The 21,107-nt window shown below is 42.6% G+C and overlaps 3 protein-coding genes across 7 annotated transcripts in view; 2 read left to right on the forward strand and 1 right to left on the reverse strand.

Annotated features, from left to right (window-relative positions):
• Window positions 1–250: 250 nt before the first annotated feature.
• Window positions 251–6,583, forward strand: LOC115391592 (uncharacterized). The gene is made up of 19 exons (XM_030095864.1): window positions 251–259; window positions 335–472; window positions 566–658; window positions 746–901; window positions 992–1,068; window positions 1,876–2,051; window positions 2,180–2,339; window positions 3,041–3,172; window positions 3,315–3,434; window positions 3,524–3,629; window positions 3,732–3,852; window positions 3,955–4,166; window positions 4,265–4,580; window positions 4,688–5,067; window positions 5,153–5,455; window positions 5,529–5,681; window positions 5,749–5,853; window positions 6,160–6,251; window positions 6,331–6,583. Exons 1-19 carry the CDS (start codon window positions 251–253, stop codon window positions 6,422–6,424), a joined length of 2,943 nt encoding a protein of 980 aa, XP_029951724.1. The 3' UTR covers window positions 6,425–6,583.
• Window positions 6,584–7,224: 641 nt separating this feature from the next.
• On the reverse strand, window positions 7,225–12,636 carry dnaja2b (DnaJ heat shock protein family (Hsp40) member A2b). Its single transcript, XM_030095317.1, has 9 exons — window positions 12,476–12,636; window positions 10,741–10,800; window positions 10,121–10,347; window positions 9,957–10,037; window positions 9,691–9,824; window positions 9,389–9,585; window positions 9,121–9,265; window positions 8,526–8,653; window positions 7,225–8,421 (listed from the first exon to the last, which is right to left on the reverse strand). The coding sequence occupies exons 1-9, from the start codon at window positions 12,551–12,553 to the stop codon at window positions 8,233–8,235; spliced, it is 1,239 nt and encodes a 412-aa protein (XP_029951177.1). The 5' UTR covers window positions 12,554–12,636; the 3' UTR covers window positions 7,225–8,232.
• A 1,531-nt stretch (window positions 12,637–14,167) lies between these two features.
• The window catches only part of ppp6r2b (protein phosphatase 6, regulatory subunit 2b), a 38,030-nt gene continuing 31,090 nt past the window's right edge, over window positions 14,168–21,107 (forward strand). For 3 of the 5 annotated variants that reach the window (XR_003931752.1, XM_030095313.1, XM_030095315.1), the window contains exons 1-14: window positions 14,168–14,179; window positions 17,340–17,490; window positions 17,610–17,708; window positions 17,980–18,166; window positions 18,725–18,862; window positions 18,942–19,007; window positions 19,108–19,220; window positions 19,312–19,425; window positions 19,613–19,733; window positions 20,051–20,212; window positions 20,294–20,509; window positions 20,612–20,676; window positions 20,773–20,888; window positions 21,003–21,088. Coding sequence is in view for 4 of the 5 variants with exons in the window: in XM_030095313.1 (XP_029951173.1) it covers window position 14,179; window positions 17,340–17,490; window positions 17,610–17,708; window positions 17,980–18,166; window positions 18,725–18,862; window positions 18,942–19,007; window positions 19,108–19,220; window positions 19,312–19,425; window positions 19,613–19,733; window positions 20,051–20,212; window positions 20,294–20,509; window positions 20,612–20,676; window positions 20,773–20,888; window positions 21,003–21,088 (1,635 nt within the window). In the remaining variant the exon portion in view is untranslated. Of the gene's footprint in view, window positions 14,180–15,430; window positions 15,570–17,098; window positions 17,198–17,331; window positions 17,491–17,609; window positions 17,709–17,979; window positions 18,167–18,724; window positions 18,863–18,941; window positions 19,008–19,107; window positions 19,221–19,311; window positions 19,426–19,612; window positions 19,734–20,050; window positions 20,213–20,293; window positions 20,510–20,611; window positions 20,677–20,772; window positions 20,889–21,002; window positions 21,089–21,107 lie in introns of those variants that run through there. The other 2 variants (XM_030095316.1, XM_030095314.1) reach the window with 2 other exon arrangements.

Consider the following 21,107-nt stretch of genomic DNA (forward strand, 5'->3'; position numbering starts at 1 on the left):
GATCCATGACACACAATCAGTTATACGCACCAACTTAAGTATCAACAACTAGTATTTCAGTGTTACAGAAGACTTTTCACACAAGTCTAGTGTGTCACACACCGTCGGATCACATTTCCCTCCTGCGTCTCCCTCTGGCAGACTCACTGTCACTTTTCAGCGATGGTAAACTGATCCCACTGCTTGTCCAGAGGACAGCTGTAACCATAGTAATATCCTGGATAATTTATCAGGCCATAGTGGTGAAAACATGGAGCAGGTAAGACGATTTGATGTTGTTTGAGTCCTGTTATTTTTCAGATTACATGCGTAAACTGAAAGTGTTTTGCTTCAGGAGTACGTTGCTGGTCTGTACCAGGCCCTGGGAAAGTCTCCCGGAGCAGAGTTCTCCTCTGAGGATGTTAGTTTCCTGTACCGCAAAGTGTTTCATGTTTCCTCCAGCACCAGTGACGCCAATGCAGCCATAAAGAAGGTAACAGCTCAGATGTTTTTAGGAACAAAACACTTTTACTGATCTGGTGCATTTTGTCAATAGATTATCATAGTGTGACTGGATGTGTTTTAGATCACCAGAAGTGACAACAGCCGGTCCTGTGTCACTGAAAATATTTTAGATGTTCTCCTCGAAATGGAACGTGAACGAGAAAAGAAGGAATCGGTAATTTAAGTTCTCTTTTTCTATATTATATGACAAATCCTACAACCACAATGCTGGCTTTCACTGCAAAGGTGCTGTTTTCTTTAGCTGTTCTGGGACCTCCAGCTACTGAATGCTGGAAATCTTAATCACGTGATGGATTGGATGCAGCAAAGCACAGACCCGGCTGCTACTTTGGAAATGGCTTACAGCTCAGATTCTGGATCCTCACAGCCATGCACAATCGAAGCAGCCACTCCCGAGGTATGCCCTTGCAGGATATCAGGCTGTGTGCTGCACAGAGGTTGTTGCAATGCGCTTTCCTGCTCTATTTTTTTTCCTTTGATGACACAGATGGAGACAATGAAACTTTGTGGTAGAGTGACAAGTGTGAGGAAGCTGAAGAAAGCAGCCAGGCAGTGTTGGGCTAGGTGAGCACTGTAGTTTCCACACTCATAAGAGTTTTATTGGATATTTGTTTTGTTTGTTTATTCAAGTTAATGCTTTGAATTACAGTTAAAAATGCCATCACATGAATCACGTTCAGCATTACAATCCTGTACAAGCCTTCATTGAAAACACCTGAAAGGAGAAAAGTTATTACTTCATATGATGTTTATTGTTTCAGCTTTTAAAGAAATTGCAAAGTGTTCATATTAAAGAAGGGCTATAAAAAAATGACCCATGGATCAAAACTAATACGGTTGATGGGTTTGACTGTGATTTATTTTCAGATTACATACAGAATAACATTCATACTTTTCACTTTCATTTACACTTGTAGAGAGTTATCTAAGCTCAAAAAAGTACTTCTTTACTTAATGTATGTGGCGATTGAACTAAAATGAGATTTTGTTAAAAAAAAAAAAAATCAACAGCACCTGCTGCATGAGATTCTTCATAAGATTGAATGTACAGGTTTACCTGTAAATTAAGTTCCTATTTAAGGAATGTCCCATTTTTAAATGATGATATAATGAGGTACCACACCATATCATACCAGTTGCTTTCACAAGCTTCTGCTTATAGAGAAATAAAATAAAATCAGAAACGCAGACAAGACAAAAAAGTAAAGGTCATCGGTCATGTTTCATTACCCTCTAAACAAAATTCATATGGCCTGCCCACACACACACACACACACACACACCTCTAGTTATGGAGTCAATACTGTCGACAGACCAAAATTACAGATTCGTTCTTATCATAACTACTGTGTCTGGGTTTGTTTTTCCCAGATTGGTGACTGAAGGCCTGCAAAGCATGTTGCCTTCTTTCTGCAAGGCCCAAGGAGCAGAGATAAGATGCCAGGCATGGGGCTGTGTGTCTTTGTCAGACCTCCTCCTCTTGGTGGAGGTGAAGTACGATGTGGTGACTCATCTGCTCTATACAGAAATGCTGCAGGAGCACCACGGTAAGGAAAAGTTCTTGTCAAAAGACTCACATCGTCTGACACACACTGCTCTTCCTTAGTGACACAGAACTGTCACCAGATGCTTCACATTCCTGTTATATTTCTTTTTGTTGTTGTTGAATCTCCAGCTGAGACTGTCTGGAAGATGCTCCTACCATGGCAACAGCACAGGGAAGAGGAGGGGCTGGAGGATCTCGCGGAGGAAGCTTTGGAGTCTGCTGACGCGCTCCGCATGGCGGAATTGCCGGGGGCATTCAGGATATACAGGGATATACACACGCGTACCAAGTTTGTAAATTCAAAATATCCTCTTCAGAAGAGATGATATTTTACCTCACGTTAGTTCAGCTGGCTGTTTGAGCTTTGTCATGCAGGCCGAGTCTCCATTGTTTGAAGATCAGTGGTCTGTTTGTCACAGTGGACCCCTGACCCCAGTAACCATATGGCCTTCCATCTGTTACAGATTTAATTTAAAAAAACAAAACAAAAGTGTGCTTGGGCTGGAGTGGGCAAATAGCAGGGCCCTCATCTCAAAGTTTGTGAGGAATAAACTAACCACAGTGAGACCAAATAAATGCATCATCATGTTTTACAAAACCCATCATCTAAACAGGAGTAACTAGAGTGTTGCTTTTTCCACTCGCAGACAGGAACATCGGTGATATCACAACCCAGCTGCATCATCTCCGTATGCAAAATGAATAGATCGCTGCTTCAACACAATAACAGGTTACATAAAGACGAAGTCTATTTTGTCAGATTCATATCTTTCATCAGTTTAGGTTGTTTGAAGCATAAATATGGATTTTATTTCAATGAGAAATGATTCACCATAACTCCGTCTTGAAATCTCATTTTCACTTGTCTTCACTTGTGTATTCAAAAACAAATACACAATGTGGCACCTCATGGAACTGTGTGTAAAACAGCCAATAACTTCATGTTCGACTCTTAACTGGAACTTGATTGCAGCTCTCAATTGTTTGCAGGGTCTCTTTTAATGGATTTGTTCAAAGCTGTCCTGATTCCAAACCTCAGTGCTGGACGGCTGTTTCTTTCCTGAATGATTTACACATACTTCGACAACATGAGCGGCACACACTGGCGGTCCTAAGCGAGAGGTAAATAATTACATTGTGCTCAGACTGTACTCATTTCAGCCTGTCTGACTTAATACAGGTTGTTTTTTTTTAATCATAGTTTGGTGTGTAAAGTATAACCATTTGGAGAGAATGAGCTGATTCATAGTCTTTGACCCTCCAGGCTGAATGGAGAGGGCTTCAGACTGGTGTGTCTACACATTAGGTTGGCGACTCTTCGAGCTCAGAGAGAGAAAACGTCGTACGGTGCTCTTCTGGCGGCCCGGCAGTCCTGGGAAACGTGGTGAGCCAACATACACACACATCTAAGAACTGTGATCCACACACGAGTTGCGTTGATTCAGCGTTCTCAGGTTAATAACTGGTTTTCAGGCCGCGTGTTTACAGTCCATGCAGAGCAGAGCGAGTTACTCTGTGGCTCTTTGGTGATAAAGAGGAGGAAGAGGAGGTGAAAGAAGACACCAAGACCGTACAGCAGGTGAAACGAATCTGCTGGAATCACTGACTCAGCGAGAAAACAGTGTGTGTGCTTGTTTTAACTGAATTAACTGGATTGAAAACTGTGCTCTGCTCCCAGCAGGCATTGCTGCAGCTGCTGGTGGTGACTCAGGAGCAAGAGAGGAAGCACTTGGTCAGGTTGGTTCATGAGGTCTCCCCAGAGGATTTGCAGGATCCAGGTTGTACAGTTCCTTCACAAGTTGGTCAGTGATGTTGGACTTCTCTCTGCAGCATTTTGTTGAATTGGTTTTCTCTCCGACTGATTTCATTTTACGTTTTCTTTTCATTTCTTTTTCCCGAACCAGAAAGTCACATGCATGCTGCTTTGAGGTTTGGTTGCATAAAAAGGCTGAGACAAGTCTATGCCTGGCTGCAGAGTGAAACCCTTTCAGAGCAAACAAACCTGCAACCAGTGTCCCAAATCCAGCTGGAGAACTGTGGACTGCTTCTCCTGAGCCAGCTGCTGGAGCTTCAGGAGGTCCAAGCTTCTGCTTTTCTGCAAGTTTTGGTGAACAATGTAAGACAAGATGATCCCCGAAAACATCCAATTCAGGAAGCGCATACAAATCTTACAATGTTGTGAATTTAATAATACATCTTGTGTCTATATCTTAGCAAGCACAGCAAATCCAGGCCCTGCATGAGGAATACAAACGCGAAATCCAAGCAAAATGTTTCTCCAACCTGCTCCACCTCCTGACCTCAGATGATCCCCTAACACCAGGCTCTGTTCGCCATCCATACTGGATTGAAAACAGTGGAGGCGAGAAAACCAACGCTCAGCCCTGCTACACTAGACTGGCTGATGAGGCTCAAGATGCGAGTGGTGCGTTCACTGACACTCAGATGGATGTTTTATCCAGAGGAGCCAGCGGAGCAGTGAATGAAGTCCAATCTACAGACGAGGCTGACAAACACGACCTCTGTTCAGGTGTTGTAGTCATGAAAAGTGTGGTTGGTTGGTTGGTTAAACATAGAAAAGACAAGGGCACAGCGAAAGATAAAAATATATATATATACTTGTGTGTGTTTCTGCAGGTTGTGGAGCAGTCATGGAGGACCTGCCCTACTTGGAGATTTTGTGTGTGCCTGATGCAAGAAGTGATGCTCAGGAGACTCCCCCTGCAGAGGGAGGAGCCCAGACGGAGGACAGGGATGCTGCAGCAAAGACTCAGCAGAGTTTTGAAAAACAGGGTTCTCTAATCACTCTTGCCTGGAGCCAACTGCCTGAGGACGGCACCGACAGCGAGATGGAGGCTGCAGCTGGAGACACGGGACAGAATCTGCATATTGAGAACACCCAAGTCCAACCTCCACAAAGTGAGGAGAAGAATGAGGAGTGCAGTTTATTACAGCGTACCTTAGCTGGTCAACAGGATGCGCAGCCTGAGAAGGTGCAGTACAGCACGGTCGAGCAGGTACGATGAGTTATGCTCACTGCAACACAGTTACTATCTCATTCATGTGACTTTCTTATATATTATATATATTATTTTTTCTTAGGTGATCTTGAATGCTGCACCAATAGATGATCAACCCATGGAAGGACAATCAGTTTCCAAATGTAACCTCCAAACAGAGACAGAGAGTCCGCAGGCCATTCAGCCACCTCTTCTCACTGACCCCTCCGAGGCAGATCCACATGCTGATGACCCCTGCTCCGAAACATCCAATACCATCTCTAATGCAGGCAGAGAAGGAACTGAAGGGGAAATGTCTCCCATTGCCGATGAGTCTGAAGTTTGGGACTTACCTGAAGCTGAACCCTGTCAGCATGAGGGTCAGGAATGCCATCCAGGAGCAGCAGTAAGGATGCGATTACTTTTTGAAGTGAGCTGAGTTGAGGGAGCGTCTCAGCTGCTGATGTTTTCTGTTCTAGGTGGACCGCAGCCTCTCGGAGATGAAGACAGAGAGGGAACCAAGAGAGCCAGTGTCTGCCATGGAGAGGGAGAGAACGATGCGCAACCTGGTGGACATGCAAAGGAAGGTCGAACAGAAGCAGCAGAGAGACCGGGAGAGGCAGCTGCTGAGGGTGAGAGAAGGAGAACGAGGCCATGAGCAACGAACAGAAGCTCTCTGACGCTGTTTTTACCTTTAAGGTTCAGGAGCGTCTGTCGATCATCCAGAACAGGAAGGCGGAGGAAGATCTGCTCGGCTTGAAACACACCGACAGGCTTAAACACCTCACACATGATCTACTCCTGGTAGGTCTCTGAGCCACCGCCCTGCAGCTAATGGGGTATTTTCACAGCTTCACTACTTCCTGAAAATAGCTGTGCACATTCATTTCCTGTCTTACATTATTGGCCAAACTGATTAATCCAGGTGTGTCTGGTTTAGACTGCTGCAACAAGACACACCTGGATTAATCATTTTGGCCAATAATGCAAGACAGGAAATGAATGTGCACAGTTAATTTCGGAAGTAGTGGAGCTGTGAAAATGGCCCATTGCATCTGGTACGTTCTGTGTAATCACCGTTAGTCCAGCTGTTCTGTTTTCTCTTTTTAGGAAGACAGAAATCAGCAGAAGACTATTGTTAAAGAGCGTCTGGAGCAGCTCAGAAGAGAGCGTTCTTATATCATGCAGTCCAAAAGAGATAGGTAAATATCACTCCCAACACGCTGGGAACACAGAAGCAATGGAGACAGCTTTTATTTCTAAACTCTTTGCATCCTACAGGAATACTGCAGGTTTTAAAGAACTCCTGGGTCCAGTTGTCCTTCACGGCAGAGAGACGGAGGACGGAGCAGACTGGGACACTACAACCGTTTGAATTCTTTTGTAACTAAAAGCCGGTTTTACTGTTCGCCATACTCAACAAACCACAATGTTCTGTGTATTCTGACACCTTTCTCGTTGGGTAATCCCAACATTCATCTGTTACAACGCATGGCGTACTTCAACTACACTCTGCTGGGATTTCTCTCTCAATGACCACTCCCTGAATAAAGCAGATGAATGCATGATGTAAACATTGATCTTTGTTCTTCAAATGTTTTCATGTGCCTATAACAGTGTGTTGGTGGCATTATCATTTGTTCCTAGTTGTGAGTATGAAGCAAAGCAAATCTCAACAAACCTCTGGTTTATTATACAGTTTAATTATCATCTTGACAACCATAAGCATCAACAATAATGTAATTTACCCATGACCCCCTCCCCCCCCATTTCATTTGTGTACACAATATCCCATGTGGCCTAAATTACATACACGATGAGTCACAGAGGTGCATGTTGTAAGTCTACAGTGGTTCCATTAACTCTCTTTCATGTGAACATTTACATGTTGGACGTTACTCACTGGTATAAGAAAACAATGTGACAAAAGATGTACACTGTAGACTCTGACTGCACCTTTGGACCGGGACTGGTTCTTATTTACAGGTACATGGGGATGGAGGAGTATTGCAACATGGCTAACAACTCTACGATGAGGAGATATGTATAATACAGAGGAGATTGGTGCGGACTCAGTGGTTTTTTCCTGCGAGAGAAGAGGACCTCTCTGTCCTGGTGAGCAGAGGGGGGAAATGACTGCATGGGGAGAGATTCTCAGCAAATAAACATTCAGTATTTTTCCTCGTTGGCTGATTTCATATGGCGTCAGCTCACACTGCAGTCCAACACAAAGCAGGAATACCTACAACCCTAAATAAGCAAGAACATTCCACAGCAGCTCCCACACACTGAGCCACTGCATTACACACATACAAAATACCCAAGTGTGTCCTCAACTCCAAAAAAAAAAAAAAAAGAGCACACAACTTCAGGTTCTGTGGCCTCAAACACAAACATTCCCACTAACAAAGACAGAAAAGCTTCAATTCCAGACTTAAAAAAAAAAAAGAAAGGTTCCTGTCCAGTCTGTGATAAACTCTGGCATTATCACTGGATAAACATGACCGATACATAAATGCACAGAACCAGCATACGCGATTCTTAAAATATGAACGGTGACCCTTTAAAGGAATGAGGTGGGTTCGCTGTGCCGCTCTCAGCAGCCTGTGCAGAGGACACGCTTTTCGGGACGTAACGGGCTTCGCTCTGACAGCAGCGACACACTGAAACTGAAGCAGGTGTGGTATCTGGACCCAGAACCTCCGCGGGGGGGGGGCCATGATCTGGAGCAAGAAGCAGCATGCGCTTGAGTGTGACTGACTAAACTACACCTTTTACAAGATAGTGGACAATATTTGCATTTCATACATTAGACTGGTGTTTCCCCACAGTGAAAGGTGAAAAGCTTGGGATGAAAACGAGGCGGTTCGAACCGTTGAGCCAGTCACTGAACCTCTGAGTGAGACCGCCTTCTGATGAGCACTACAGTCCATAAACACAAAATGATCATCGTACGTCCGGGATCTCTTCAACTTATGGGCACCATGGAACTGAGAGGGTCGATATTTGTGTGTGTTGCTTTTTTTTTTCTTTCCTTTTCGTTTTTTTTTTTTTTTAGAGAGGTGTATGTGTGTGTGTGTGTGTATGTGTGCAGTAAGTCTTGGACGATGTTAGCGACGAGATTTAGGGATGTTTGTGTATTTATGCTTTTATGTGTATGCGAGTCTTATGTATGAGTCTTTTCTATTGGTGTGCACACTGCACCCCCGGGCCGTGGTGGCCCCCTTCCTCATCCGAACTATCATTGTAGGCCTCTCTCCTCGATCCTCCTCCTAAACCTTGACTTTTGTCGAAGTTTATCAGGTCGACCTCCTCTGCGTCCGCCGCAATAACGGGATTCTCGGCACGGGCGGGCAGCAAGCATTCAAGTTCCTGGAACAAAGAAAAAAAAAAAAAAAACGAACACCACAATCATTCCTGATCTAAACATGATTAGTACAGAGTTCAAAGCAGTTTATCCTTTGATTGAAACTCACATTCAGCTTTTCAGGGCTAATCCAATTGTTTTCAGGGAATTGGACGTCAAATTTAATGTAGAGGTCTCCCTTCTCAAATGGATTTCTGTACTGTGGCATTCCCTCTCCTTTCACCATTCGAATGCAGCCTGCCACAAACAAACAAACACACACACACACACACAGAAAAACATTAAAGAGAAGCAAATGCAATACAGATCTTTCAGTGCAGTGTGACACTTTGGGCTGGATGTGGATCATGATGAATAAATGAGCGTGTCCAACATTTACACTTCTTCCTGTTGAGCTTCTATAGTTTCTACCAAAAAATTTACAGAAAAAAAAAGGATATAATCGGTGAAATGAAAATGGAAATTCAAAAGTCTGTTTATGTTCTATTACTGGAAAATGTGGTTTATTTATCAGGAAGATGATTGTAACCTCATAAATGCAGCTTGTGTTAATAATAGATGACAAAGATGTTGGGAAAAATAAAACTGCTCTCTGCTCACTCAACCCACAAAGCTGATGGCATTATGGCTCCTGTAGAGCTGCTGCTGCACAAATGTTCATGAATTTATCCTCTTTTGCTATATGAAAGCTGAGAAGTGTTTACCTGGCTCAATGACTTTGCCAGGTGGGTATTTAACAAGCAACTGACGTCCGTCCAGGTGTGTGACAGTCATCTGGAAGCCGCACAGAGCTTCGACCAGACCAATGCGCTGGACCATGTGAAGATCGCTGCCTTCACGACGGAAATCCTGTTTAACATCAAAACACCAAAAGTTACGACTGACACAATAAAGAAGAGCAGCACTGGTGTCCTATGCAGCTTTTTAATAGAAGATAATCTTAACAAGAGCAGGAATCAGTTTGTTTAGTACCTCATGTTCTTTCTCTTGCAGCACTAGAACTATGTCCCCTGGTTCGATGCCGGGTGCTTGATCGGCTTCTCCAGAGAATGTGATCTTCTGTCCGTGTTTCATGCCTTTGTCCACATGAACCTCGAGCAGTTTCGTTTCTTTACACACTTTATGACCCTCGCACTTTCTGCAGCGATCCTTCTCGTTTATGACCTCGCCTGCACATCCACAACGGCAAATGCGTCAGATATTTTCATTTGGACGATAAATAAAGAGCCAGTTTTCTTTGTCATCGCTGCATCATTCATGTTTATGAGTATTACCCTCTCCATTGCAGTCTGTGCAGACGGACTGCATCTGTTGAACCATGCCCGGGGCCAGCTGTCTGATCATGATCCTCATGCCTCGTCCTCTGCATGCCACACACTTCTGCACTGCTCCAGCCTTACCCCCCTGACTGGAAATCACAGTCAAGCATCGAAGATAGTATCATGAGTTAGTGCTGATGCGTATGATTGCAAAATGTTAGCAATTTGTGCTTTAAATTGAAAATTAGATGAGAAAGCTGAGCTATTAAAGGCAGACTCACCCATTGCAGGCACCACACAGCACATTCTTACTAAGCTGCAGCTTTGTGGTTTTCCCATTGTACAGGTCTTCAAGAGACACTCTGTGGGACAGAAGAGTCGTGAGAAAACACGATAACCGAATCGCCTACAAGAGCATCCAAATGCATCGCTGCGAAGGACTTACTTGAGCGGGTGAACCATGTCGTCTCCTCTTCTCCGGCCTCCGTTTCGTCCTCTGCCTTGCCCGCCCATGAATCCAAACAGCCCCCCACCGAAAATGTGGGAAAAGATATCGTCCATGCCGGGCCCTCCGCCTCCCCCCTCCCGTAGACCTTGTTCTCCATAACGATCGTACAGCTCCTTCTTCTCTGGGTTTGTCAATACCTCGTATGCAAAGCTTATCTCTTTGAACTGGGGAAAATTAATAAAGAACAATCAGACAACCTGCCGCAGTCTAGGATCTAAAAGATTTTGGTACACCCAAACAAAGAATTCCCCTTACAATTAAAAAGCCACCCCCTCACAAAAAAGATTGAGTCTTGTAGTGTCACATTCTTTCAAAATGAACGGGTTTAAGTCTCAAAGCAGTAAACATCAAATACAGATGTTTTTCCCAAGAGGAAATCCATTTTGTACTCTGCTCTCTGAGCTGTACCTTGCATTAATCTTCAAAGAGCCGTGCTGTGTGATCATGACAAATCAAGTTGACATCATGTCTGCGTCCCAACTGTTGAGCGGCTGAGCTGCTGCCTTTCCATGCGGTTGCTAAATATAACGTGTCTGCTATGTTTTGGTTTAACCTACCTTGTCTCCAGCATCGGGGTTTTTGTCAGGATGGTATTCTTTGGCCAGTTTTCGGTAAGCCTGCAATCATGTAAAACAAAGAAAGCACATCAATGTAAAGTTAAAAACTAATATGTTTTATTAGATCAGTCAGTGGGATTGGCCTGAGCTGAAGGGCCAGGGTTAAATAGCAGCTCTGGAGAATCAGTAAAGTGTATTAGCTGTCCTGGCCTTGACTTACTAACCTGCTGTCACAAACATGAGGCCACCAGCAAGTGGGTGGCTGTCTTTGACATCTTGAAACACTTGACGAGGATCCTCACAAGAGCCTACCTTTCCAGCTTTCAATATAATGAAAGCAATTATGAACCTTTGATTCCTCTTTCACAACATCTGACATTTTGCATCATGAGATAATCACTACAGTTTCCCCAAGAGTGATGAAGCAGCAATCCATCCATCCAGCTTTTGAAGTGTTCCTGAAACATTTATACTCAATACAAAGAAAATCACTGTCAACTGTAGTATAGTGACTAATACCCTTCACCAAAAATTACAATTGCTGTGATGTATTAACTAAATCATATTTAAACATAAATAGCATGAGACCAGCTATGACTCAATGTCAACATCTGACCAAGTAGTGAATCCTTCCATAGTAACACTGTAACCTACTCCTGGGACTGATTATTACTCATTTTCCTTATTGAGTGGGCTGCCTATGTTTAGGCATTAGGTGTTATAAGTGCGTGTTTGAGTAAGAAAATAAGAATGAGTACAAACGGCAAAAATCACAGTCACAAGACGTCAAATGAAAGCATGGAGATTCCCGTGTAGATATCAGACAGTAACACATTTCCTCTTTTGATCGCTGTTAGATACAAAAAAGAAATGTCAGGTTCCTAACAATGCATCTGTTGTCTCTAATGACTAAGCAAAATGTGTACAAAAATGAAAGCCAAGCTTGCCAATGATCAATAACTCAATACACACTTAAAAATTTATTAAATTCATTTTAAGTGGGACAGGAGTCAAGGTGAATTGTTATTATCGCTGCGTTGTTCGTAAAAAAAAGGGGGGGGCTTATGCTATTTACAAACCCTTTTAACTGATGACGTCTAGAAAAACCAAACCCGAGTTGGGTCTCTAGCGTTTTGTTTTGAAATGTTGATCAAGATAAGCAACAATCTCAGGCTAAACTTAAGTTTGAAATAACCCGGTTGCTGCTAGTGCTACCCGATGGGTCACATTAAGATCAGCTTGTAACCCTGAACACAACTTTATCCGCAGCGCTGGTCTGAACTGATGGAGTCTCTACAGCTAGCTTCATCACACGTTATTCGGGGATCCAGTAAAAAATACGCACTAAATGATGTTCAGGTAGCCGGCCTGCTAAGCTAACGCTAATTGGTGCAGGCTATTTGCTGGAACGTTTCACCTAGCCGGTGAGCTATCACACTCGTGGTCCCCAAAAGGTTTTTCGGGGAAGGCCAATTCCACCTTTAAAATGTGTACACAACAAATGAAAGCTACAAATACGAGCAGTGATTCTGAACATCTCAATAAGAAACCTTAAAGCGCGGTGCGATGACGAGCATCTCAGTTGTGGAGCAACACGGGCTTAGCTTCCAGTGAACTGAGCTAGCTCGCCTCCTGCCGAGGCCACATTGCACTGGTGACCTCTCTTCTCTCTGCTCGTTGTTTTTTTTAAATCAACACTGCAGCGAGTTTGGGTTCGATTTCGAGAGCCACGTACCTTCTTTAGCTCATTTTCAGAGGCAGAGGGTGAAACTCCGAGGATGTCGTACAGCTTAGTATCCACGACGTTCGCCATGATGCTAACCGGCTACCACAGAGAGAGCGTCTGCGGAGGTTGAGCTGAGCCGGCCGGGACTGTGCGCGGTGCTGCCGGGTACTGCAGACACAAACACCCACACTCACAGACACATGCCAACAGACGGCAAGTGGATTACAACAAAAAGGGCTGCACTGCGCATATACACACTCTTTATTTGTGGATGATTACAGTATTCTTGCAAAGTTTGCAGCTTTGTTTATGAATGAGATGAGAATTTTGGGGCTATCTTTAAAGTGTGCAAAACCGTCTGTTATGAAAAACTGTTTTCTGTAAATTACAATCATTTCACACGTGGACTGTTTTAATGTATTTTAATGTCATTTCAGAGGGGATATTTAAGTTGGCAGGTCTGAATCCCTCAGTGGACAGGTCACCACTGGGGGTCTGAGCATGACCCCTGACCCCCATCAGCTCCCAGCACACACAACATCCTGGAAATAGGATGGGTAAAAGTTGAAAAGGGGACATTCCCATGACGATAAAGTATGAATAGTATAGTTTATTTATTTATTTATTTATTTATTTATTTATTTATTTATTTATTTTTAGACATCTGTCCTGATTCACAAATTAATTAACATTGTCACTGCAGCATTAAAAGCATCAAATCTGGCTCACATGTGAATAGAGTTTGTATGCTTTTCCTATGGCTATTTTAAAGAGTAAAAGAAAGACTCAATGGTGATTGGATTTAGGTGTGAATGCATATATGATTGTCTGTCTCTGAGACTGACAGAGTGTCTCCTGCCTGTCAGCCTATGGTGACTGGAATAAAATCCAGCCTGTGGAGGCCTCAAGCATGCATAGATAAATGTTGTATTGTTTCGACCCGTCAAATTGTTTGCAGATGCTTAGGGAAACTGTCAGCAGTTTACAGCATGAATTCTTCGGAACAAATTACAGATTTCTTCCTGAGGCCTTTGTTTATATGATGCAAGCTTGTGTGGGTCATATCCCAGAAATAGAAATACTTGAAAAGCAAGTAAAGGAAATTTGAAATTAATTCAGAAAATCACTGTACACCAGTCTGGGCATTTCACTTTCTTTCTTCTGGTTCAAGTCAACTGCATGAACTACATCACAGTAACCCCACAATCGAACTGAAAACATACTTGAACATTTCTATTGATGTTGTAAATGTATCTTATGTAAGATTATGAAAATTCAGATACACAATAAAATACCACAATTTTCCAAAACAAGCTAAGTTTTTTGATATTCCAGGTGCATCTTGTGTATATTGTTAGTTCAACTCCATAAATCCTATAAAAACAGTGGTGTTTCTGCACTTGCCTTTTCCTGCCATATTGTGTATCATCACTATATCCTTTACTTTTCAGCAATTATATTTTAGGTGATGATCGAACATACAGTTTTTATGTTAGCGTATTTTCATACAGTGGCAAATTCTAAAATTGTGAAAAAATTTTATCACCATGCAATTTGGGAAACAGACGTCTCCTCTCAGGGAGACTCATGACGTACATTGATGTCTTATCGCCGCACACACAGATTCAATATCTTGTGTCCATCTTATGATACATTCATACAGCTGGGAACTGGGGTAGTTACATTTTTGGAGGCCCCGTTTCCAAGTTTAAAGTGTTCATGTGACAAAAAATACATAAAAAAATACAAGCAACATCTCTCCAGTGTTGTAAGAAGAGCAAAGAGCACATGTAGCTGATTTTTGGATATGATATTGATAATGCACATAAAACCTAATGTGTGTAAGAGAAATGAGTTTACTATAGTACCAGTAATTAAAAAGGCACCAAGGCTAACTTATTCTCATCAGATTTTGTGGGACTCATCTTTGGAAGTCTGTGGACAAATCATTTAATTTAATTTCACTTTTGGCCCTTTTGAAGGATGAATTATTTATTATCTCCTGTCAAATAGTATCCCATTGATGCATTGTGTGGTTTAGGGTGATCAGTTTGTTTATTTTCATTATGATAACAGTGGGGAGAAATTCTTGGATTTCTTTTGTTTAAATAAAGAAAACAGCTTTTTCCAGAAAAAAAAACAGACATAGATCAGAATGTTCTATCTCTAGTTAATGCCTCTTAGGTATCTCTATTGAAAAGGAGAAAACTATGACAACACTCTTTAGCTTTAAGTGGAATTTTCTCAGTCTTTGGTTACTGTAAATTTTTTTTAACTTTCTTGTAGCAAAAACTTCCCAAACAGCATTAATGTGAATGATACTTTTAGCAGTAAGATTGCTATTGTTCTTGACAGCATCACCTCAGCTCAGGTCTCAGAGTTGTATTGTTACCTCTACTGTGAAGAAAACTGTATAAAAAGAAAAGAAAATCAAGAAATCAAGGTTTTTTTTGTTTTTCAATTTGCAATTTGTAAACCTGGTGGGCCAGTTTTGGCCCACAGGCTTCATGTTTGAGTCTCTTGTTCTATGAAAAAAAGAGATAAATATGACATTGCTCCTAACTTTGAATTGAAATTTGCTGATCTATGATTTCTATTGCTTTTTAAAACTTTTTACAACAGAAACTTCATCAACAACACGTGAATGACAGCTGGGGTTGAATCCCAGCTCCTTGCAGTGTGTTTTGTCTCAGTGACATTAGATAAACTGAGTTATTGTCACACAGCTGATGGACAGTTTGAACTTTTGACTACGTTTCGAGTGGTCGCCATTTTGACGAGCAAATCCGACACGTTCGTTTGTTTATTTAATTGATTTGTGCTCCGTGGCTGACTGCTGCGTGTCAGCGGGCTGCTCTGTGTCCCCTCGGCCCCCCTCGGCGGCCCCTCGGCCGGCCGCTGCCTCCTTGTGACGGCTCCTGGAAGTGACATTGCGTTCAGGCGGAGGATCGTTAAGCTAACAGCGCAGTCATGAGTGGGCTGCTGCTGCCGCCGCCGCTGCTGCTGCTGCTGCTGCGGGCCTCCTCCGGATGACCTGACTGCCAAAGTCGTCGACTCTCCGTGCAGCTTTTGGAGATGATACTCATGAAATGATAAATACGAGGTGAGGGCCGCTTGTCTTTAGGGGGGCGGGGGGGGGAGAAATAACGTAACGGGAGAGGGGCGCCGCGTCGCGCTGTCAAGTGGTCGGAGGATGATCACTGAGCGCTGGGTCTGAACCGGGAGGACGTGGTCCCAGCACCAGCACCACCTGCCCGGAGCCCCGCAGCCCCGATAAACCCCCCCGACCCACCGGGGCTCTCACAGCCTTCATGTTGTTTTTCTTTCGTTAACCGTGTGGAAATAGTTTCTACAGCATTAGCAGCGTGCGTGGCTTTGCTAGCAGGTTGGTTTATAGGCTTTATTTTTGCGTGAGAGGTAAAAGAAAGACGAAATACGTGAGCACGAAGTTGAGCTTTGTACTTGCTAACTGAGGCTAATTCCCAGCAAAACCGCCGTTACCTCCGTTATCACTCCAACCCGGTAAAGGCTAGCGGTAACGGGGAACAAGCCAATGTCAGCGCGCCTGACAGGCCCGTGTCAAACCTGGACGTGGCTGTGCTGTTTATCGGGAAATGTGCATCCAGCTTTGGGAATAATCATTCAGTTATCACATCATGGGGACATCTGTTTGGCTGGTTCGGTCAAAAGATCTGTAATAAGCAATCAAATGTCATGTTTCACATCGTGTCTCAGCCTCATGTTGTGCTGTAAAATGATACATTTACCTATTTATTCTGTGTATTTTGTTACTTTGTTATGTAAATCAAATACATCATTTAATGAATGACAGGATACATCACTTTTATTGATAGGCAGTACTGTGCAAATGTCTTGGGGGGGCTGTGTAAAAGAAATGCTCCTGTTACATCTTGATGTAAAGTTTTGACCGGATCCAGATTTAGTCAATGTCATTAGGTACTATTTTAGAGTATGAAGAGGAATTAGCTCGTGGAAGTGACTCTGTAGCTCCTACAGTCTTAATCTCCGCTTCTGTCTGGGATTACATGTAGAAGCTGATAAATTCTGAGCAAGCCTGGAGATCTGCAAGGTGTTTAAAACACAATACCTGCAAAATCTCTCACAAAACAGTGCATGGATTTTTTTTTTAATGGAATAATATGTGCTGTTACTCCAAATATAGGTCTCTCCTCTTGTAATTTACTCATGTTCAATGATGAAAATTAAGTATTAACTCTGTCTGCACAGTTTTGTTGATCCTGTTGCATCTGCTGGTGATTTGAGTTTACTTCTATGAAAGCAGTTTGTGCTGTTTTCTGGTGTTATCAACACAATATCAGCCAATCAGACACTTAGTATTTTGTATATTTGTGTTTTTAAACTGTAGTCCTGTGTGAAGTGTTACTGTTTGGCAACAACACATCACATCATCATACACCATTGAAACTGGATATGTGAAGCCACCCTCACAGCAAGCTACTCGGTTAGCAATGTACTACTTCCTGCTTTTCAGAAAGGGGAGTGCCAGTGTGGGCTTTGCATTTGTTTGAAATGTAACATTTATTTGTGGTTGGAGAGATGTTCTTGAAATGAATAATCTTTTAAAATATACTTTGATTTCTTATTTCCCAGGTAATTATTGATGTTGACTGATGTACTGGCCAGGCAGTATCAATAAGGGGAATTTCTGTTTTGCCAGATTCAACAGAGGATACTACTCCATGTCCAGATGTGAGTACCACGATACAGACTGTGTATTGTAGCCAAATGGTCATTATAACACACAATATAAATGTGGTTCTATGTGTTACTATGTCTGCCACAGTTACAATTCTAACTCCCATTCTCCATCTTGTTTTGGCCAGCAGTCAAGTGTGTGTTTTGGTGACGTCAGCCATGTTTTGGAAATTTGATTTACACACGTCTTCCCATCTGGAGGCGTTATTGGACAAGGAAGATGTCACACTCACAGAGCTCATGGATGAGGAAGACGTGCTGCAGGAGTGCAAGGCCCAGAACAGGAGGTCTGCTTGTTACTTGCTTTGTCGTCGCTGTAGCAGAACCACAGACTTGTAATGGATTTCTGATATTCCGACATTTACTAACTGACTTCCTTCTTCTAATCATCATTTTGGATTTGTAGACTTCTCCTGTTCTTGTGTCAGGACCAGTGCATGCAGGAGCTGGTCCGTATGATCACTACAGAGCCTCCTGCTGGCGGAGAGGAAACCAAACGCTTCAAGTATGTGCGGTTGTGTAAAATATGCTGATGTTGTAGTATACTGTATCCAGGAAAACAATGTGTTCTTATGCTGGTGCTTATCATGTTGTACACTCTGGATCTTAGGAGAGACCAAATTGAAATAAATCGCAAGACTGCATAGTTGTATAATTGTGGAATGGACTAGAATACTTTTTTTTTATTATTTTGAATTTAATATATTAACTAACGTGTTGGGAAAATTAGGTAAAGACAGCTTCAGTATAACTTCTGTTGTCTCTATTTGTTGTAGGTATCCAAATATAGCATGTGAGCTGCTGACAAGTGACGTGGGAGTGATCAATGATAAGCTGGGTAATGAGGAACCTCTGCTGGAGACTCTCTATGCCTTCCTGGAGCAGCCATCCCCGCTTAACCCCCTCCTGGCATCTTTTTTCAGCAAGACAATTGGGAACCTCATCACACGAAAGACTGAACAGGTGAAGCACACTCACACAGCGAAATCCAAGGGTACAGAATGAAAATGCTGACCACTGCATTTTATCTCGTGATTATTTTCTTAGAAACCGAGGGTGTTATTGTAAGTTTGATGCCTGCAGACATAAATACATTGGCCACTTCAATCATGTGTTGTTTCTTTTGAAATGTTAACCTACAGCCATGCTGTTCAAATAGTTTCGGTTTCGTGTTGCTGTATAGAACCTGAAGCCGGAGGTCATTACGACTGTTGATACTTTTATTTTGAATATTTTAAACAATGTAATTCTTTTAAGTTTTTTCAACATTTTGAACTGAGAACGCTTAACCAAAAAACTAATTGCCAGACTGACTTGTACTGTGAAAACATAAAATTTAAATGTGTTGATGGGATGTGATTATTTTTGATGTCATGTTTAAAAGTCTCTACCTTGATATTAATCAGTTTCTCCACGCTAACGACTTTTTGTTAGAGATCTCAATGCTGAAATCTGATTGTCTTGAATATTACAGTTTCATTTGTGTGTAAGCGTGTTTCTTCTGCCGTCTGATTTGTTTAGGTAATCAGTTTCCTGCGACGGAAAGAGGAGTTCCTTTCTTTGATCCTGAAGCATATTGATACATCGGCCATGATGGACGTGCTGCTGCGTCTCATCAGCTGTGTGGAGCCACCCCCTCTTCGACTGGAGACTCTTACTGTAAGACACAAATAAAATTACATTGAAAAGTTTTGACCCACATATCTGTGCAGTTGTGATATCATAATTTCCCCCACAGTGGCTAAATGAGCAGAAACTGGCCCAGAGACTAATAGAGCTCATTCACCCGGAGAGGGATGAAGAGGTAGGACAGAATTCAATGGCAAGCAGCCTATTTTGTGATTAAGATAATCTGATTTCCAGGCTGACTGACTGTATATGTTTGGGGTTTCTTTCCCTCACAGAGACAGTCCAATGCATCTCAGACTTTGTGCGATATCATTCGGCTAAGCAGAGACCAGGCCGGCCAGCTCCAAGAGATTTCACAGCCGGACCCTTTGCTGACTGTGCTGGAATCGTAAGTTAGGGAGAAACACACATAAGTTCACAGTCTCTCGACAGGATGGAGAAAGTGTGTGTGTGTGATGGACTTCATTGTGTTTCTACAGGCAGGAGTGTGTGGAGCAGCTTTTGCAGAACATGTTCTCAGGAGAGAGAACTGAGAGCTGCATTGTTAATGGGATTCAAGTTCTTCTCACTTTACTGGAAATCAGGAGGCCTGTGTGAGTGAACGACACTGATATACAGTGTTTCTAACACGATTGCGTTGTTCTTCAATAGAATTTCGAATGGTTTATACGGAATATGTAGACGATCAGCATATGTTTTAGCACACTTCATCAGCCTCTGTGCTGGGTTTATTCATTAAAAGTTCATTATGCATGTGTTCTCTGCTCATGTTAATGACAGGGTGGATGGCGTAATGGATGCTCAGGGATTTGAGAGAAGCTACACTGTTAACAGCAGTATTTTGTTGGCCATCCAGCCACACCTGACACACTTCCACCAACTACTTCTGGAGCCACCCAAGGTGTGTAATGAAAATATGTAATTGTATGTCGGCCGTTTTGTCAGCTTCCATCGTGTTTTGATTATAATTAGCTACTTACGCTAAAGTATGAGATGTGGGCAGCATGAAAATGCTCAACAAAGAAAAAAACTTAATATGACAGAAAGCTAGTGATTGAATTGTATCATATATTCTCTTTATTCATTATTTATTTTAGATGTTATGTTTATAATCTTTATTTGTTTGCCAGTTGTTGCTCGTCTATCGTAAACCTCACCTGTGTGGCACGATGTAAATTCTCTGAATTCCTCTGTGCTCTTCTATCTATGAATTTACAGCGAGACCCGATGCTGACTGCTCTGGGCGTGTGGGAGGACCCGCTGGGAAATACCCGTCTGCATGTAGCCAGACTAGTGGCATCTCTGCTTTATACGAGCTCTTCGAGCCATGCAGTGGTAGCGCAGGAACTCTGCAGACTCAACACAATGGATGTTCTCCTGGTGAGACAAGCAATCATCCAGCATTTCTGTTCCATTGTGCAGTCTTCAAAAAGTGACACTTTATGTATGCCTACTATTTAGGACTTATTCTTCAAATATACTTGGAACAACTTCCTGCATCTCCAAGTGGAGCTCTGTGTTGCTGCTATCATACGGCCCTGTGCTCATGAAATGAGACTTCAGGAAAAGATCAAGCCTCAAGAAGATGCATCACAAGAGCAGGACTTGACTGAAACCCCGGCTTCTGAACCTCCAGTAACCTCAGAGGACACTGCACATAATCTTATGGTGACTAATGTAGGTGTTTCTCCTTTCATGTGACTTTCAAGCCTTTAGTGTTTGGCTGATGCCGTGCCTCATTACGAATTAAATAAAATTCATGATTTCTGTTCTTATTAGCTGTTTCAACACTGCCACCTTGTCCAGAGGATTCTGGAGGCTTGGGAGGAGAATGACAAAATGCAGTAAGGAACTTTATATTTCTAATATGATGTTAATATGATTAACTTTAAACGGTGAAAAACGGAGAATTTGAATGAGCATCGTACCTTCCCGTTCAGGTCAGAAGGTGGGATGAGAAGAGGGTACATGGGACACCTTACCAGGATTGCCAACACAGTCGTCCACAACGTGGAAAAAGGCCCAGTTCACACTCAGATCAGTAGCCTCATCACAGGTGCGCTGACAGATGAGCTTGTTCTTCTGGGCGAGAGATGATTATTCAAAGCAAATATCAACCAAGATTTTTGTCCATGATGAAAAATGGCTTTTGTGACGTGTTTTCCTGTAGATCTGCCAGAGGACTACAGAGGGCGCTGGGAAACCTTTGTGGACCAAACACTGTCGGAGACCAATATGAAGAATACCATTGATCTGGTAAACTGTTACACATGCA

Source organism: Salarias fasciatus, chromosome 7, assembly GCF_902148845.1.
Source record: "Salarias fasciatus chromosome 7, fSalaFa1.1, whole genome shotgun sequence".
Taxonomy (NCBI): domain Eukaryota; kingdom Metazoa; phylum Chordata; class Actinopteri; order Blenniiformes; family Blenniidae; genus Salarias; species Salarias fasciatus.